Source organism: Ursus arctos, unplaced genomic scaffold (assembly GCF_023065955.2).
Source record: "Ursus arctos isolate Adak ecotype North America unplaced genomic scaffold, UrsArc2.0 scaffold_10, whole genome shotgun sequence".
NCBI lineage: Eukaryota > Metazoa > Chordata > Mammalia > Carnivora > Ursidae > Ursus > Ursus arctos.
In genome coordinates, this window is record NW_026622764.1 from 66680623 (window position 1) to 66695347 (window position 14725).

Consider the following 14725-nt stretch of genomic DNA (forward strand, 5'->3'; position numbering starts at 1 on the left):
CCGGGACAGGTGAGACACCGCGGGGAAGGGCAGGGCTGCAGCCTGGGGGTCTGGCACCGTGGGCGGGCCTGGGGGGGGCACACTGGTGCATCCCTTGCACAATGGCAGTGAGGACTAGCGCCCACGAGGACCAGCGTCACGCCTTCTCCTTGACCTCCCACGTTTCATCTCGAGTCAGTCTTGGTGCTGCGGAAGTCAATGAGGTGACCACGCTTCTGAGTTTTAGCAGTTGGGCCGCACGCACACCCCGTTGGCTCTCTCTTGCCTCCTGTGAAGGACTGGTACCTTCCAGAGATGATAAGCATCTCTCTCCTTAAAGTGAATTTCAACAACATGCAACCTGGTGGCCTCATCATTACAAACCACTAAATGTTAGAGATGGAAGGAAATAGTCTCTGTGATGGCTGTGCATAGTCATAAAGCATCTCTTATTTCCCCACTTTCTAGACAATTGCAACACGACTTTCCCAGGGCCCTGATTTTCAGCACGGATGATTTTTTCTTCAGGGAAGACGGTGCCTATGAGTTCAATCCTGACTTCCTGGAGGAAGCGCATGAGTGGAACCAGAAAAGAGGTGACAAATTCCTTTCCAAATTCCCCGGGAAATCCTATTGTGCACGTAGGTTGTAGCTGCTGCAGAATGAATACGTTTTCTAGAAGGAGCGTAATCAAAAGTTCTGCCATTCCCTCCCCCCCCAAACAGAATTTCAGAGTATAACCTCCCTAGATTCCAGGAAAAAGAAAATGATTGGTGATGGGTTCTGAAATACGTGGCACTAAAGTTGTGTAATGAGGACAACTGTGATAAAAAAATAACAAAATATGGAGTACGCTCACCCTTCTGATTGTTGCATGTTGTTCACTGTTATGTAACATTGTGTTGCAGCCAGAAAAGCAATGAGGAATGGCATATCCCCCATTATTATTGATAATACCAACCTCCACGCCTGGGAAATGAAGCCCTATGCAGTCATGGTAGGAAGAAGCATCATTCTGAATTTTCAGTTACGGACATTTTGTGAGAAAGTTGCAACATTTGTTCTTTCCTCTTCTTCTGATCTGCCACGATCTCATCTTTATTAATCGTAGCTCTCTCAGGGTGCAGGTAAAGAGGTTTCATTTTAGTGTTTCTCTGTTGTTCCATGGCTCAAAGTCGCTGAGATGCTAATATCACCTCAGGGTACATTATTAAATCGTCCTTGGTCCGAATTCTTGATAGTGTTTCTGTCTTGATTGTTTCCCAAGGGCGGACATACAGGCACGGGAGCAGCCTCTGAGACGTGCAGGGAAATACGGGACGCACGATGCTACCTGCAGAGTGGCAGATGCTAATGAGACACTTGTGTCTTTGGCGAGCCGGGGATTTCAGTGCTGGGTACTCTTGCTGCCGGAGAGTCCGGGGCAACTTTTTTTTTCTTTGGTTTAAAAACAGATGGAGGATTAGCACTGTAACCCTATTAGGATACTAGCATATAAATATACAAAGATAACAACTCGGCTCTCTATTGTCAGAATAGGAAAGAACAGTAAGATGAATAAAACATTGTGCGTATTTTTAATTTTGAAATACGTCTGATCTTTTTTCAGACATATTTCACCTCTTACGGTAATAAGTTTTCACTTCCTATCGGGTATATAGACAGGAGAAAAGATCCTGAAACACACAGGGCAGGAGGAAGGCAGCTGAGCAGTCTAATTTTGTCACACACAGTCCCCACGTGGCTAACTGTAAAGGGAATATCTCTAAATGGGGCTTGTGGCAATCTATTTATGGCTTCTTTTTAATTTGGGGGCAAACTAGCTTCTATACACGTGTGCTTTTCTCGAACTGTACGTCCGTCAGGGTTACTTGGGCCCAGCCTGTGGGACTCAGGGTGCATGTAGGAAGGAATGAACATCAGCTTTGTGGTCACTTCGGTTCACGGACCAAGAGTCCCCTTGGGAGAGAAGTGAGCAGGGACATAATAGTCTAATCAAGGCACAACTCAAAATCAAGAGTTAGCAGAATGGCTGAAGGGAAGACATTTTACTTTTTTATTTTTTATTATCTAGAATGTACAATCTTTTTCAGCCATCCACAGTTATTAGTAAGACCCAGAAATTAGATATTTTCCATTTATGATATTTGAATCCTTCTCTAATTAGAGGGGTCCCTCTCAAGAATGAAGAGGAAATCTTTTTACTTTGCTCTTTTCGTTCTGTATAACACAATAAACAACAGTGATAAAAAGTTCAGATTTTGAGATTAAAAAAAGTAGTAGCCAATTTATGAATGCAAAGAATATTTGGATGTTTATATGGAGACTATAATCATTTTCTAAACTCGAGGAAAATGGGGCACAGTGCCTTGAGCCCAACTGTGTTGCATAGAGGGGAAAGCTCATTTTGGCGGGTAGAGTTTGTAAAGAGTATGGGAAAATCACTTTTATTTCATAAGCTCTGTTGCTATGGTACCCTCACTTTCTACCCAACACGTGAGGGATGGGACAGGGCATTTGACAGAAGAAACTCTATGATAATCATATAATGGACTTTGAGAAGCCACTGAATGCATTTCTCATACCTGTGAACAGGATATTTAAAACTAGTTCAGCTATCTATTTTTAAAAATGTCCCAAATCAAAGAACCTTTATAATTTTCCTACATACTAGATCAAATGGACCAAAACTGATCACTGGGAGCCATGCTATAATCTGAGAGTGGCTAAGTATGGAAATAAACCAACTGTGCTTGTTAGGATAAACTCAGGCCTTGGATTACTGGTAAAACGGAGGAATTGTAGAAAGGATTTGTAGTAAATGTGAAATGGCAGCATAAACATTCCCAAACATACATACCATGTCTTCAATGTTTTATGTACTTTTGAAAAATCAGGCACTTGAAAATAACTATGAAGTTATATTCCGAGAACCTGACACTCGCTGGAAATTCAACGTTCAAGAGTTAGCAAGGTACTTCTTTGTTTTTCTAGTTCCTCATTATGTATCCTGCTATTTTCAGGTATTTCAGACCGAACAAAAGAATCTTTTCAGGCTGGAAATGGACATGGTAGTTTTCAGGCCAGAAATGGTAATTCTTGGAAATTGATAACTTTGGAATTATTAATGTGAAGACTTTAGTTTTGGGTCAGTTTTCTAATATAATGCTAAATGCTAAACCTTGGCTTGGACTTGGTCCTTTTAAAGGACACATTTAACTTTCTGCTGAAATGCTTCCTCATTAATGAGCGTTTGAAAGCACTTTTCTCTGCATGGGATTGCATATGTCAGTGGTGTTTCTGCGTTTAGGCTGAATAAAGATCTTTAGATGTTGACCAGTCTGTGGTTCATTTATGGTCTAGATGCTGCTTCTGATTTATAAAGCAATACATGTCCAAGCGACACTAACTTGTTGACTGAGTGCATGAGTTCTAATATTCACTATCTGTGTTATTAGATAATGCCAGTGATTTAAAGTAACCAGTGAGATCAGAATTTACTTTTCAGGAATATGACCAGTTCATTCTACGGTTACAAGCAGATAGCGTTTCCAAAGTGGGTCTGTGGCGCACCCTCATCAGGCTTGCTTGAGGGGGTTGTAGAAATCCTAGTTCGTGAGCCCGGTTCGTAGTGGGAATCTCTGGTAATCGCATCTCGAGCTATATCCCCAGTGAGCTCTCATGCCCGCTTGCATTTAAGATTATTTTACTTAGCATCTGTAAGTATCTAGGATGGACTGACATGAATGGATTATAGAGATATGCATGATTAACAGGCAAACATATAATAAAAGATCTCACGGTGTTCTTTTATGTCGTGAGGCACAGAATTGAGATTTCCAGAAACAAAGCCATTTGTGAAGCTCTTGCTCTTTGCCAGCCTCAGGGCGGCGTGCAAAACGGCCGTGGAGCCTGAAAGATGAGCTCCTTAAGGAGACCTTATGCTTCTGTGAGAGTTCAATCCTGAGAGGAGGGAGTGCATCTCTGTTAAATACAAGTAACTCCTTTTGATATGCTGCCTTAAGTAAATGTTTGCATTTGTTCCCACGCAGAAGAAACATTCATGGAGTCCCCAGAGAAAAAATCCACCGAATGAAGGAGCGGTACGAACATGATGTTACCTTTCACAGCGTGCTTCACGCAGAGAAGCCAAGCAGAATGAACAGAAACCAGGACAGGAATGACAGGAGTAACGCGTCCCCTTCCAACGGCGCCCGATACTGGCATCCCTACGTGGAGTTTCCCAACCGGAGGGCTCCTGGCGGCTTCACAAACGAGGGCTCCTTTAACAGAAGAGGCGGTTGTCACCATGGATATTAGGAGGCCTATCTTACAGGCATTCGAAATTTTCCTAAATCAGTTTTTACTGCAAATTTTGGTATTTATTCTTGGTTCGGTTTCCGTCAGAGCTCTAATTCCAGTGTAAATAGTTGGACCTGAAAGTTTTTGAGCAGAAGTCGTTATACTTTATCTTCACCAAGCATTTGTTAAAGTGCTCCTATGTGCATGGTGTGCTGCTGGGAATTCTGCAGATTGAATTAAACAAAGTCCCTTTCCCTAGGGAAACCGGGACTTGGAAACTGAAACCCGAGAACGTGCCCAAGCACAGAGGCATCACCTAAGTCGATATAGAGAAGCTTCAGTGCCACTTTCTCTGAAGTAATCTCTTTTTCCAGGAAATTCATCTCCATCAGGAAAGTTGGAAAGGTGGGGGAGAAGAGGGAGGCAGGAAACATGTTAGTGCCATTGCTACTTTGATAATCTGTGTATCCCAAAATGTGAGATGTGTGGCTGTCAACGATGACACCGATTTTCCTTTAAAATGCACATGCTAGAAAGTATACAGCTAAGGGAATATTGTCCTTCGAAGTAGACGCTTTGGGAAATTACTCCTTTATTTTAGTGATGTGTCGTTGTTAAAAATGTTGGATCCTTCTTTTTAAAATTTTTTTGAGAGACAGCAAGAGAGAGTGAACGGGGGAGGGGGAGAGGGAGTGGGAGAGAGAATCCTAAGCATGCTCCTTGCTCAGTGTGGAGCCCGCTGCGGGGCTCAATCTCACGACCTTGAGATATGACCCGAGCTGAAATCAAGAGATGGGTGCCCAACCGACTGAACCACCCAGGAGCTCCTGTCAAATCCTTCTTAACTGCTATACAAGCTAGTGAGGGAAATCAGTGTCATTATTTAAAGTCACACCTTGGTTTTAAATTACCACTTTATTGAATAAGATTAAACCTGATTAACTTTTGGCTGTTGTGCTAATAGTGTAAATAAAAGAAGCCTGACTTTATAAAACACCATTTTTTAAGAGGAAGAGTTAAGCAGTTTTAAAAATTATGCCTATAAATAGACATGCGTGCGATCAGTTGGCTGCCCAGATGTTTGGGAGTGCGAGGAATTAAACATCCCAAGACAGAAATCATACAGGGGTATGTCAAAGCCATGCCCGTTGAAAGATGACCAGTCGTGGTGTTTTATGTGGCATTAAGTCAATAAAGTTCTACCACAACTCTGGAATGTCCCTCTTATACCAATACTGAATTCATGATTCCAAATTCAATCTCAGCAGGTTAGAATCAGATTAATGTGGTGTGAGGCCATGATAGGTAAGACCATGTAGGATGTATGCTTTATTTCTTGTTGGCCAACAGCTTTCTAACGTTCTGTGAAATATGATTTTAAGTGTCCTATATAATGGTGCTTTTATGGTAATTAAAAATTATATATGGTGTTGCTTTCTATGGATTTGTCATTGAATCTAAACTCTTTTTGGTTCAACGATATAAAAAAGTTAGTTACCTAAATCCCATAGAATTCTACCATATTAAGAACCAATTTTTCTAGATCATAAACTTATTTACCAGTCTCCTTTAATAAATCGGAGACATAAAGACCAAAGCAACCTTGCATTCTACATGCTTAAATTATTTGATCTGTGCACATTAGAAAGACTATTAACGTTAACATTACAATACCGACCCTATTGAAATCTTACCACTATGTAACCACTATGAAGTGGCCCCAGGTTTAGATCCACAGCTTTTAAAGAGCTCAGAAGAGTAGTTTCCCTATCTCTTTTTCTTATATGACTCCTGAAATACTTGGTTTGGAAACATAAAAAGAATTATTAAATGCTGCCAGCTTTATCCCAGCTAGAAGTGATCTATTTTTTTCTCTCAATTCCCAAGTTTGCTGATTCATATATAATTTTTGAACACTCAACTTTAGCCTGTAGTGTTTTGTATGACTAACATTTGCATTGTTCGCATAGCTGGCATAGGGCTTTATGTACAAGATAGGCTCTCGTTAAGTGATTGTTGAATAACTCAAGTTGCTTTTACCTTTTATCCCTTATCATACAGTGTACATTCTTGACTTTGTAATCATTGTCACTTCTTAGGGGATAATAGCCACATATACTTTTTTTTTTTTGATGTAAAGTTCGATGACTCATTAGTTGCGTATAACACCCAGTGCACCATGCAATACGTGCCCTCCTTACTACCCATCACCAGCCTATCCCATTCCCCCACCACCCTCCCCTCTGAAGCGCTCAGTTTGTTTCTCAGAGTCCAGTCTCTCATGCTTCATTCCCACTTCTGAATATCCACAGATACTTAAGCCTCATAGTCTGCTTATATAGCTTTGCTATATCATTTACAACATATAAAAAAGGAGTGTGTGCATGAGATCTCTCTATGATCTAAATGGTAATGAAGAATGGAGGAGGTACTAGCAATTCAGGTTTTCTAGGAATGAAAAAAAAGACAAAATTCTTATAATTCCTTTTGTTTACCTGAGATTCAAGTTTTATTTCCTGTTCTAGAGTGGATCACTTGGGAAATGATTGGGGTGTGAGGATCAAATTGTTTTATGAACAAAATTTAAATTACATATTAATAAGACTGGCAGTACACCTGAGTTAAAAAACTGCAGAATGGACTATTATGTTAATAATTTCTAGAGGAGAGAAAAATCACGGATCACAGTTATGAAAGAAAAAAAAACCTGCTTCTTAAGATTTATTCTTGGGTTTGAAATGTGTTTATATTTGAAAACATATTTTATATAAATTTAAGACCAATTAAAAAACGTGATTGAAGAGCTTCTCCATGCTATTAGCTCCTAGTAGAACTGCGTTCTCTTTTCTCTATTAAGCACAGGAAGGTAACAGATAAGAAAGTCCTCTCATAGTGAACTATTACTGCCTGCCTTGGCGGTTAGAGAAAACGAGGTTTGAAGGAAGTACTTGCTGAGTCCTGTGATAGGGCTACAAATACAGTAGGTAGAATCACTGCCAGTTTGAAGGAAAGATTTTCTCGTAAGTTGCAGATGATCATTTTGTTAAAAAAAACATGAACACTATGAAATCTGATTTAAAGCATTTGAATTTTTAATTAAAATAATTCAGCGATCACACTGGAATCATAAAAAGGAATTACACTGAAGATTCTGTTTTTCTTGCAGCTATGCTGACTTAAGGTTGAAGAATTGGTCTAAAGAAAACACCACTGTTGTTTCTTAAGGAAAAGTAGTTCATAGGGGTTTACCTCCGAAAAACAAAACAAAAGAAAACCACCTAAAATAGGAACTAAACTAAAAGGAGTTACAGGAGTCAAAATAACTGTACTTAGAAACCCAGTTTCATTGAACTAAGGACACAATTTAAATCAAAAGGTATGTTTACTTTGTAAAATATACCTGATCAAATCCAGTGATCGAATCTAGTCATAAAGATTTAAAGATTTTTTTCTTGATTAGTTAATAAATATATAGTCGATTTCCAGACATATAACTGAAATAAAAGTATATCATTACAGAGACAGGCCAGGGCCATTCCTGAGACAGACAAGCACACAGGGAGAATTGGGACTGTGTCCTTTTTTTCTCTTTGGGCAAATCCTGCCGTACCTGATGCAAATCCTGCCGGCTGAAGCTGTATTTTCTACAAATTGGAAAGGCTGAGTCAGTAGCTGATTCATTGTCATTTTTGTTTTTGTCGCCTTTGCAGTCTCATAGATGTCCTTTTCGCTGTACTTGCATCGCGCCCGTCAGTCTCCTGCTCTTCGGTGCGGGCTTGGGGGCTCCTGCATCCCGAGAGCCCGGATGCAGTAGAATGCCCTTTCGGCCTGACATAATCTTTTGAGCTCTCGGGAGCAGTCCTAGCAGAGTCACTGAGAGACATAAGTTGATTTTCTCCTGCTGAACCTGACAAAAGGGCTTGAGTGTTTATCAATGCGAGTTCCTCGTCCGCTATTGAATCACTTTCCAAAAGGGAAAGGTCATGAAATTTAAGTGGAGTCATCTGAGGAGAATTCAACTCTTTCTTCTTTATAGGTGTTTCATGTCTGGTGCCGCAAGTCCGTGGGGGCTGAAATGCCTTCTGTGCAGCTGGAGAAACAAATGTACAGATGGGACTGACAGGTGGAGGTAAAGGCAGTCTACTCAAAAAATCCAAGGCTTTTCTCTTCTTGCAGTTTTTTGGGTCATCCATCTCTTTCTCCCCTTTACAATAAGACTTTGAAGTCATTTGGGCTGATCCAGGTGTGGGAACAGACTTCTCTTCCAGCTTACAAAGTGATAAAGGACTCTGGTGATTCATCTCACTACTGGGAGAAGACATCTAATAAAAAGACAAAAAGCAGCCTAGATAATTATGCACTAATATATAAAACATCATCAAATTAGCCTTTCATTAGAATTTTTTTCAAAGATTTATTTATTTTAGAGAGAGAGAGAGCGAGCAGGGGGAGGGGCAGAGGGAAAGGGAGACAGAGAATCTCAAGCAGACTCCCCACTGAGTGTGGAGCCCGACACAGGGCTCAGTCCCAACCATGAGATCGTGACCTGAGCTGAAACCAGAGTTGGACACTTAACCGACTGAGCCACCCCTGTGCCCCTCATTAGAAATATTTAAGCACAGAAATACCACACACATTCTCACTCCCCTCATGACTCATAGGTCAGATGATTTATATGATTGTGCTCATTCCAGAAGGAAATGGTTTTGCATAAAAGAACATAAAAATGACATTAAAAGAAAGGAGAATGAAGACTGTACTGAAAGACAAAAAAAGAGGTAGGGGGACATAACTCATGCCCTAATCTTTTCTTTTTTATTAAGAGTTTAAACAAAGATAAACATTTTTAAACCATTTTAAGAGCACAGACTGGGTTCTAGTAGGTATACTTTTCTATTTTGTGATTTTAGGCAATTGTTCAACCTCTCTAGGCCATAGTTTTCTCATCTGTAATATGGAAATAATTTCCATCCCATGGATCATTGTGAAGATTAAGTGAGTTAATATGGATATACCTAGCAACTGTTAGCTACTTAAGAATTAGTCATCAGCCAGTATTATAGACCTTATGGCTTGATTTGCATGTACTGTGATTTAGAGTTAAATCAAACTGAGCTTAGAAACAACCCTAGTGAACAGAATAGTCCTCCAAGCAAAAGGACACAAGCGAAGTATTTTCCATCACATGTAACTGCAATGCTAAATATGAAAGCACCTGCTTGTAAAATGTGTCCCTAAAGAATGTTACATTCTGGCTTTGATAAACAAGGTAGAATTTCCAGATAACCTATACTTACAGGAGCCAGATAACAATTAACCATACTTTCTAGGTAAGTTTACATTTTACCAAGTTTAGTAGGTAAACGCCAAAATATATTATTGCCTTCATTTATAATATTTATAAAATTCCTTAAATTTACATTAACTTACCAGAAATTTATTTCCCATGCCAAGGACTGTTTGAGCAGCGTGTAGCTCTGAAGCATAGTCTTTAGTCGGGGTGGACAACTTGGGATCATTTACATTAAGTATATGCATAAGTTTGTTTTCTGCATCATTGCAAAACATACCAATATTCTAAGAAAATAAATGGGAAAAGCTGTTTTGTAAAATGAAATTGCACATATTCATGTTTTCAGAAAATGTTACTTTGAAAACCAGAAATAAAAGGTTCAGACCAGAAGAAAAAGAATGACACACCCCAAATTTGATAGCAATGGTCAGTCTGCCAGTGTAAAAATGCAAAGCCAACACAGTTGTTGGAGGGAGAGAGGGAGTCTGTGTATGTCAGGTAAGGAAAGAGATGGGAGAGATCTTTCCAAATCATCCAGTTTCATAAGCAAGGTTTCACATGATACTGGATTCGGAGCTGGAAGACAGTCTCAAGCTCCAACTCTTCCTACCTGTTGGCTGTAAAACATCTACCATCTACAGAGTATGCCTTAGGTTAGTAGTAAGATGGGAGAATCACCTCGTGTCTGTTCCAAGAATTAGCTGAAAAAATGTGCATGTTAAACCACATAAAACTGTTGTTTCAGAAGTTACCATTGGTCAAATACCAGCAATTTTATAGGATTTAACCTAATTCATGAGAATATTTTGTAAAACTTAACAATGCTATGTAAATGACAGCCAGTTGTCTCTGAGCCGCCCTTGCACAGTCAGAGAAAACCTGGATGTACTCCGTATGGGAGCCGAGCAATGAAGACAACCCCCAGGCCGCCCTCCAATTTAGAAACCAGAGAAGTCAGGGTGTTAATATTCTCTATGTGTATTGAGTCTTTAGGTAAAATATTCCTTCACATAGCTGGCTACTCTAATGCTTTTAAAACATAATTTTATTTATATATATTTTGAATAACACACATTTCAAATATTAAACAAAGAGGCTTATTTTGAAGATTCTTTACCAGTTAGCAATTTATAAAATCCAAAATTTTATTGGAAGGCAACACTGCAACATACTTAAGCCATCATTCAGATGGCTTAAGTATGAATCCTGCTTCTAACAACTTGGCTGTGCGACTTAACCTCTTTTTCATCAATAAAATGGGAAAAAGCTCCCTACCTCATAGGATTGGTGATGGAATCAAATCCAACAGGCTTGGAACAAAGCCTGACACACAGTAAGCACTCTAAACTTTAGCTAATATTATTACTTGCTGTATATATAGATTTAAGCATAAAATGCATACATTATCCAGGGAAAATAATTTCAGTGTTCTCTATTTAGGAGTATTTCAAATCAAAGACAGAGATAAACTATAAAATACTAGATATGAAGTTGAAAATGTAAATTTGGAATCTGTGTGCTAGTAACTAACTACACTACCAGCAGCTCCGAACCCTGGGTAGCTCCTATAATTCTTGTTACTCCCATGAACTGTAGCTCTGAAGGTCCTCCTCACAATTTCCCCTCACTCAGTCTCCTCCAAATCATCATCTCCCAGCTGTCGTCCTCCCAGCCCCTCAGGCTCGTGAGCAATTTATACAGGATGAAACCTCACCTTACATCGTAACTCAACCATCCATTTTTCATAGAAGCCACCATTTCCTTAATATTTGACCATCAAAGTAGGAAAACACCAAAATGCATGGTAATGCACAAAGTCATTTTACCTCAATGGTATTTTTCATTTTGAGGAATCTCTCTTGAAAATGGCCCTCCTTTGGACTGGCAGAAAACCTGGAAAAATCTCCGGCAAATAAAGTAGGAATTCCTGATTTGGCTTCTGGTCGCCACTGGAGGTTGCTTGCAGCAATTAATGTGTAAGGTTTAATAATGTCCTCATTAAGATCGGTCCAAAACTTTATTGCCAATAAATTATGGCATTCATCTGACAAATAGACCAAAGGAGCAAGACCTAAAGAAACAAAACACCCCACTTCATTATATATGTTAGATAAATTTTAAAAATGCAAGGAACTTCTAATATGCCCATTTGTATTGTTATGCTAATGGAAAAACAGATCAAAATAACCTAATTTAGAGAAAGCTCAGAATTTCCAAAATAACCTGTTGCTTATCGTGCTAAAATTTTAGTGCCAATATGACAACATATTCCATTACTGAGGCCATGGGGAAGCAGGTATACACCGCTGGTGGGAATCCAAATTTGTGCAATCCTCTGGAGAAAAAAACTGGTAGAACCTAGCAAAGTGATGCACGCTTACCTTTCCACCCAGCAACGCCACTTCTAGTACTCTATTCTGAAGATGTACTGAACAAGATTATGAAAATACTGTGTACGAGCTTAATCACTGAAACACTGTTGGTAGGTAATTCTGAACGACTTAAAGCTGCCTGTGTTACAGGAGAGCAGGAGGACAAGGTATGGCACATTCAGACAATGCTGTACTATGCAGCTCTACGAAAGAACGAGAAAATGCTCTGAAAACACAACAGTCTAAAATCTCTGGGATGAAGCAAAATCTATTCTAAAGAGGGAAGTTTATAGCAATACAGGCCTACTTCAAGAAACAAGAAAAATCCCTCATAAACAATCTAACCTTACACCTAAAGGTAATAGAAGAACAAACAAAACCCAAAGCCAGTAGAAGGAAAGAAATTATAAAGATTACGGCAGAAATAAATGAAACTTAAAAAAACAAAAAATGAAACCAGAAGCTAGAGCTTTGAAAAGATAAACACAATTGATAAACTAGACTAAAACCAGACTCATTAAAAAAAAAAAAGAGAGAGAAAGGACTCAAAATCACAAACAAAGGAGAAATAATAACTGACACCACAGAAATACAAAGGATTATAAGAGAACATTATGAAAAATTATATGCCAACAAATTAGACAACCTAGAAGAAATGCATAAATTCTTGGAAACATGCAATTTTTTTTTAAAAGATTTTATTTATTTGAGAGAGGGAGAGAGAGAGAGAGAGAGAGCCTGAGCATGAGCAGGGGGAAGGGCAGAGGGAGAGGGAGAAGCAGGCTCCCCACTGAGCAAGGAGCCCAATGTGGGACTCGATTCTAGGACCCTGGGATCATGACCTGAGCTGAATGCAGATGCTTAACCGACTGAGCCACCCAGGCACCCCTGAAACATGTAACCTTCTAAAACTGAATCAGGAAGAAACAGAAAATTTGAACAGACTTATTACCAGCAATGAAAGTGAATCAGTAATCAAAAAATTCCCAATAAACAAAATAAACAAAAGTCTATGACCAAATGGCTTCACAGGTGAGTTCTACCAAACATTTAAATAGGAATAATTACCTCTTCTTCTCAAACTACTCAAAAAAATAGAAGAGGAAGGAGAACTTCCAAATTCATTCTATGATGACAGCATTACTCTGATGAACACAGATGTAAAAATACTCAGCAAAATATTAGGAAACTGAATCCAACAATACATTAAAAAAATCATTCACCACAATCAAATGGGATTTATTCTGGGATGCAAGGGTGTTTCAGTATTCACAGATCAATCTCTGTGATACATCACATCAATAAGAGAAAGGATAAAAACCACATGATCGTCTCGAAAAAGGATCTGACAAAGTACAACATACATTCATGATAAAATCCTCAACAAAGTAAGGTTAGAGGGAACATATCTCGACATAATAAAGGCCACATATGAAAAACATATAGCTAACATCATATTCACTAGTGAGAAACTGAGACCTTTTTCCCTAAGGTCAGGAACAAGACAAGGATGCCCACTTTCACCACTTTTATTCAACACAGTACTGGAAGTCCTAGCTGCAGTAATCAGATCAAAATTAAAAAAAAAAAAAAAGAGAGAGAGAGAGAGAGAAAATACATCTAAATTGGTCAGGAAGAAGTACAACTTTCACTATTTGCAGATGACATGATACTATATAGAAAACCATAAAGACTCCACCAAAAAACTATGAGAACTGATAAATGAATTCAGTCAAGTTGCAGGATATAAAATTAATACACAGAGATCTACTGCATTTCTATGAACTAATAATGAAGTAGCAGAAAAAGAAATTGAGAAATCCCATTTACAATTGCACTGGAAATAACAGAATACATAGGAATTAAAAAAAATGAAAAACCTCTCTATGAACTGATACTGTTAAGCGAAAAAAGAAAAGCACACCAAAAAAAGACTAAAAGTTTGTTACCCTTCATGTAAGAGGTTGCTATAAGAAAATATATACATGCATCTTTCCACTTGTACAGAACAAACACAGGAAGAATAAACCAGAAACTAGAGATAGGGTGTGGGTAGAAAGAAGGGGAGGAACAGCACTGGGGTAGAAGGGATGAGAGACACTGACACTTCTTGGAGTGTCTTTGTGCAGCTGACTCTTAGAACCACAATATTTCACATTCCCTTCACGTATCCCACAAACAAACAGATAAACCCAACCAAACAGGAAGAAATCCAAAATGGAACACAAACACATTTCCTAGCTCTTTCTATCTGGAAGAGCCTAAAAGCAATGGTACCTCTGTAGTAATGAGTACATAGTCTAGCAAGCAAATTTTGGCTGTAAACACCATTTCCTTAAAAAAAAAAAAAAATCCAGGGTTCCTTGGAGAAGCAATTGATTCAATTTGACTGGGGCAAGGAACATACAACATGAACCTGGAATATCTTATGATGCCAAAAAGTAAAGAGGTGCTCAAAAAACTACAGGAGTCAACCTGAAAAAACTCCTAATGGCCAAAACTGAAACAATCGGAGCAACAAAATAATGCAGGTATTGAATTTTAACCCACAGAATAAAATACACATTCATTAGTCCATTCTGATATAAATCAATAAGGAAGTAAATTTGGGGAAAAGAGGCAGCTCTTCCTTACAGTGGAATTCCAATGAATTCCAATAAATGGAGAAGAAAAGAGGAACTCATTAGGCAAATACTATAATAAAAACTGTTGCAAACAAAATCAGCTGATGGATGCTAAAATTACTTGGTGAAAGTCTGAGGTGAAATAAGACTTGGAC

The 14725-nt window shown here is 38.8% G+C and overlaps 2 protein-coding genes across 5 annotated transcripts in view; one reads left to right on the top strand and one right to left on the bottom strand.

Moving 5' to 3' along the window:
* The window catches only part of N4BP2L1 (NEDD4 binding protein 2 like 1), a 28217-nt gene extending 22496 nt beyond the window's left edge, over window positions 1–5721 (top strand). The window contains exons 2-5 of one of the 4 annotated variants that reach the window (XM_026493109.4): window positions 448–575; window positions 888–976; window positions 3003–3071; window positions 4032–5721. In XM_026493109.4, the coding sequence (XP_026348894.1) occupies window positions 448–575; window positions 888–976; window positions 3003–3071; window positions 4032–4094 (349 nt within the window). In that variant the 3' untranslated portion in view covers window positions 4095–5721. Of the gene's footprint in view, window positions 1–447; window positions 576–887; window positions 977–2876; window positions 2954–3002; window positions 3072–4031 lie in introns of all 4 variants that reach the window. The other 3 variants (XM_026493108.4, XM_026493111.4, XM_057309308.1) reach the window with 3 other exon arrangements.
* Window positions 5722–6393: 672 nt separating this feature from the next.
* BRCA2 (BRCA2 DNA repair associated) overlaps window positions 6394–14725 on the bottom strand; it is a 60560-nt gene continuing 52228 nt past the window's right edge. Inside the window, exons 25-27 of the mRNA XM_026493107.4 lie at window positions 11401–11645; window positions 9712–9858; window positions 6394–8603 (exon numbers count right to left, since the gene is read on the bottom strand). Coding sequence (XP_026348892.2) covers window positions 7965–8603; window positions 9712–9858; window positions 11401–11645 — 1031 coding nt within the window. The 3' untranslated portion in view covers window positions 6394–7964. The remainder of the gene's footprint in view (window positions 8604–9711; window positions 9859–11400; window positions 11646–14725) is intronic.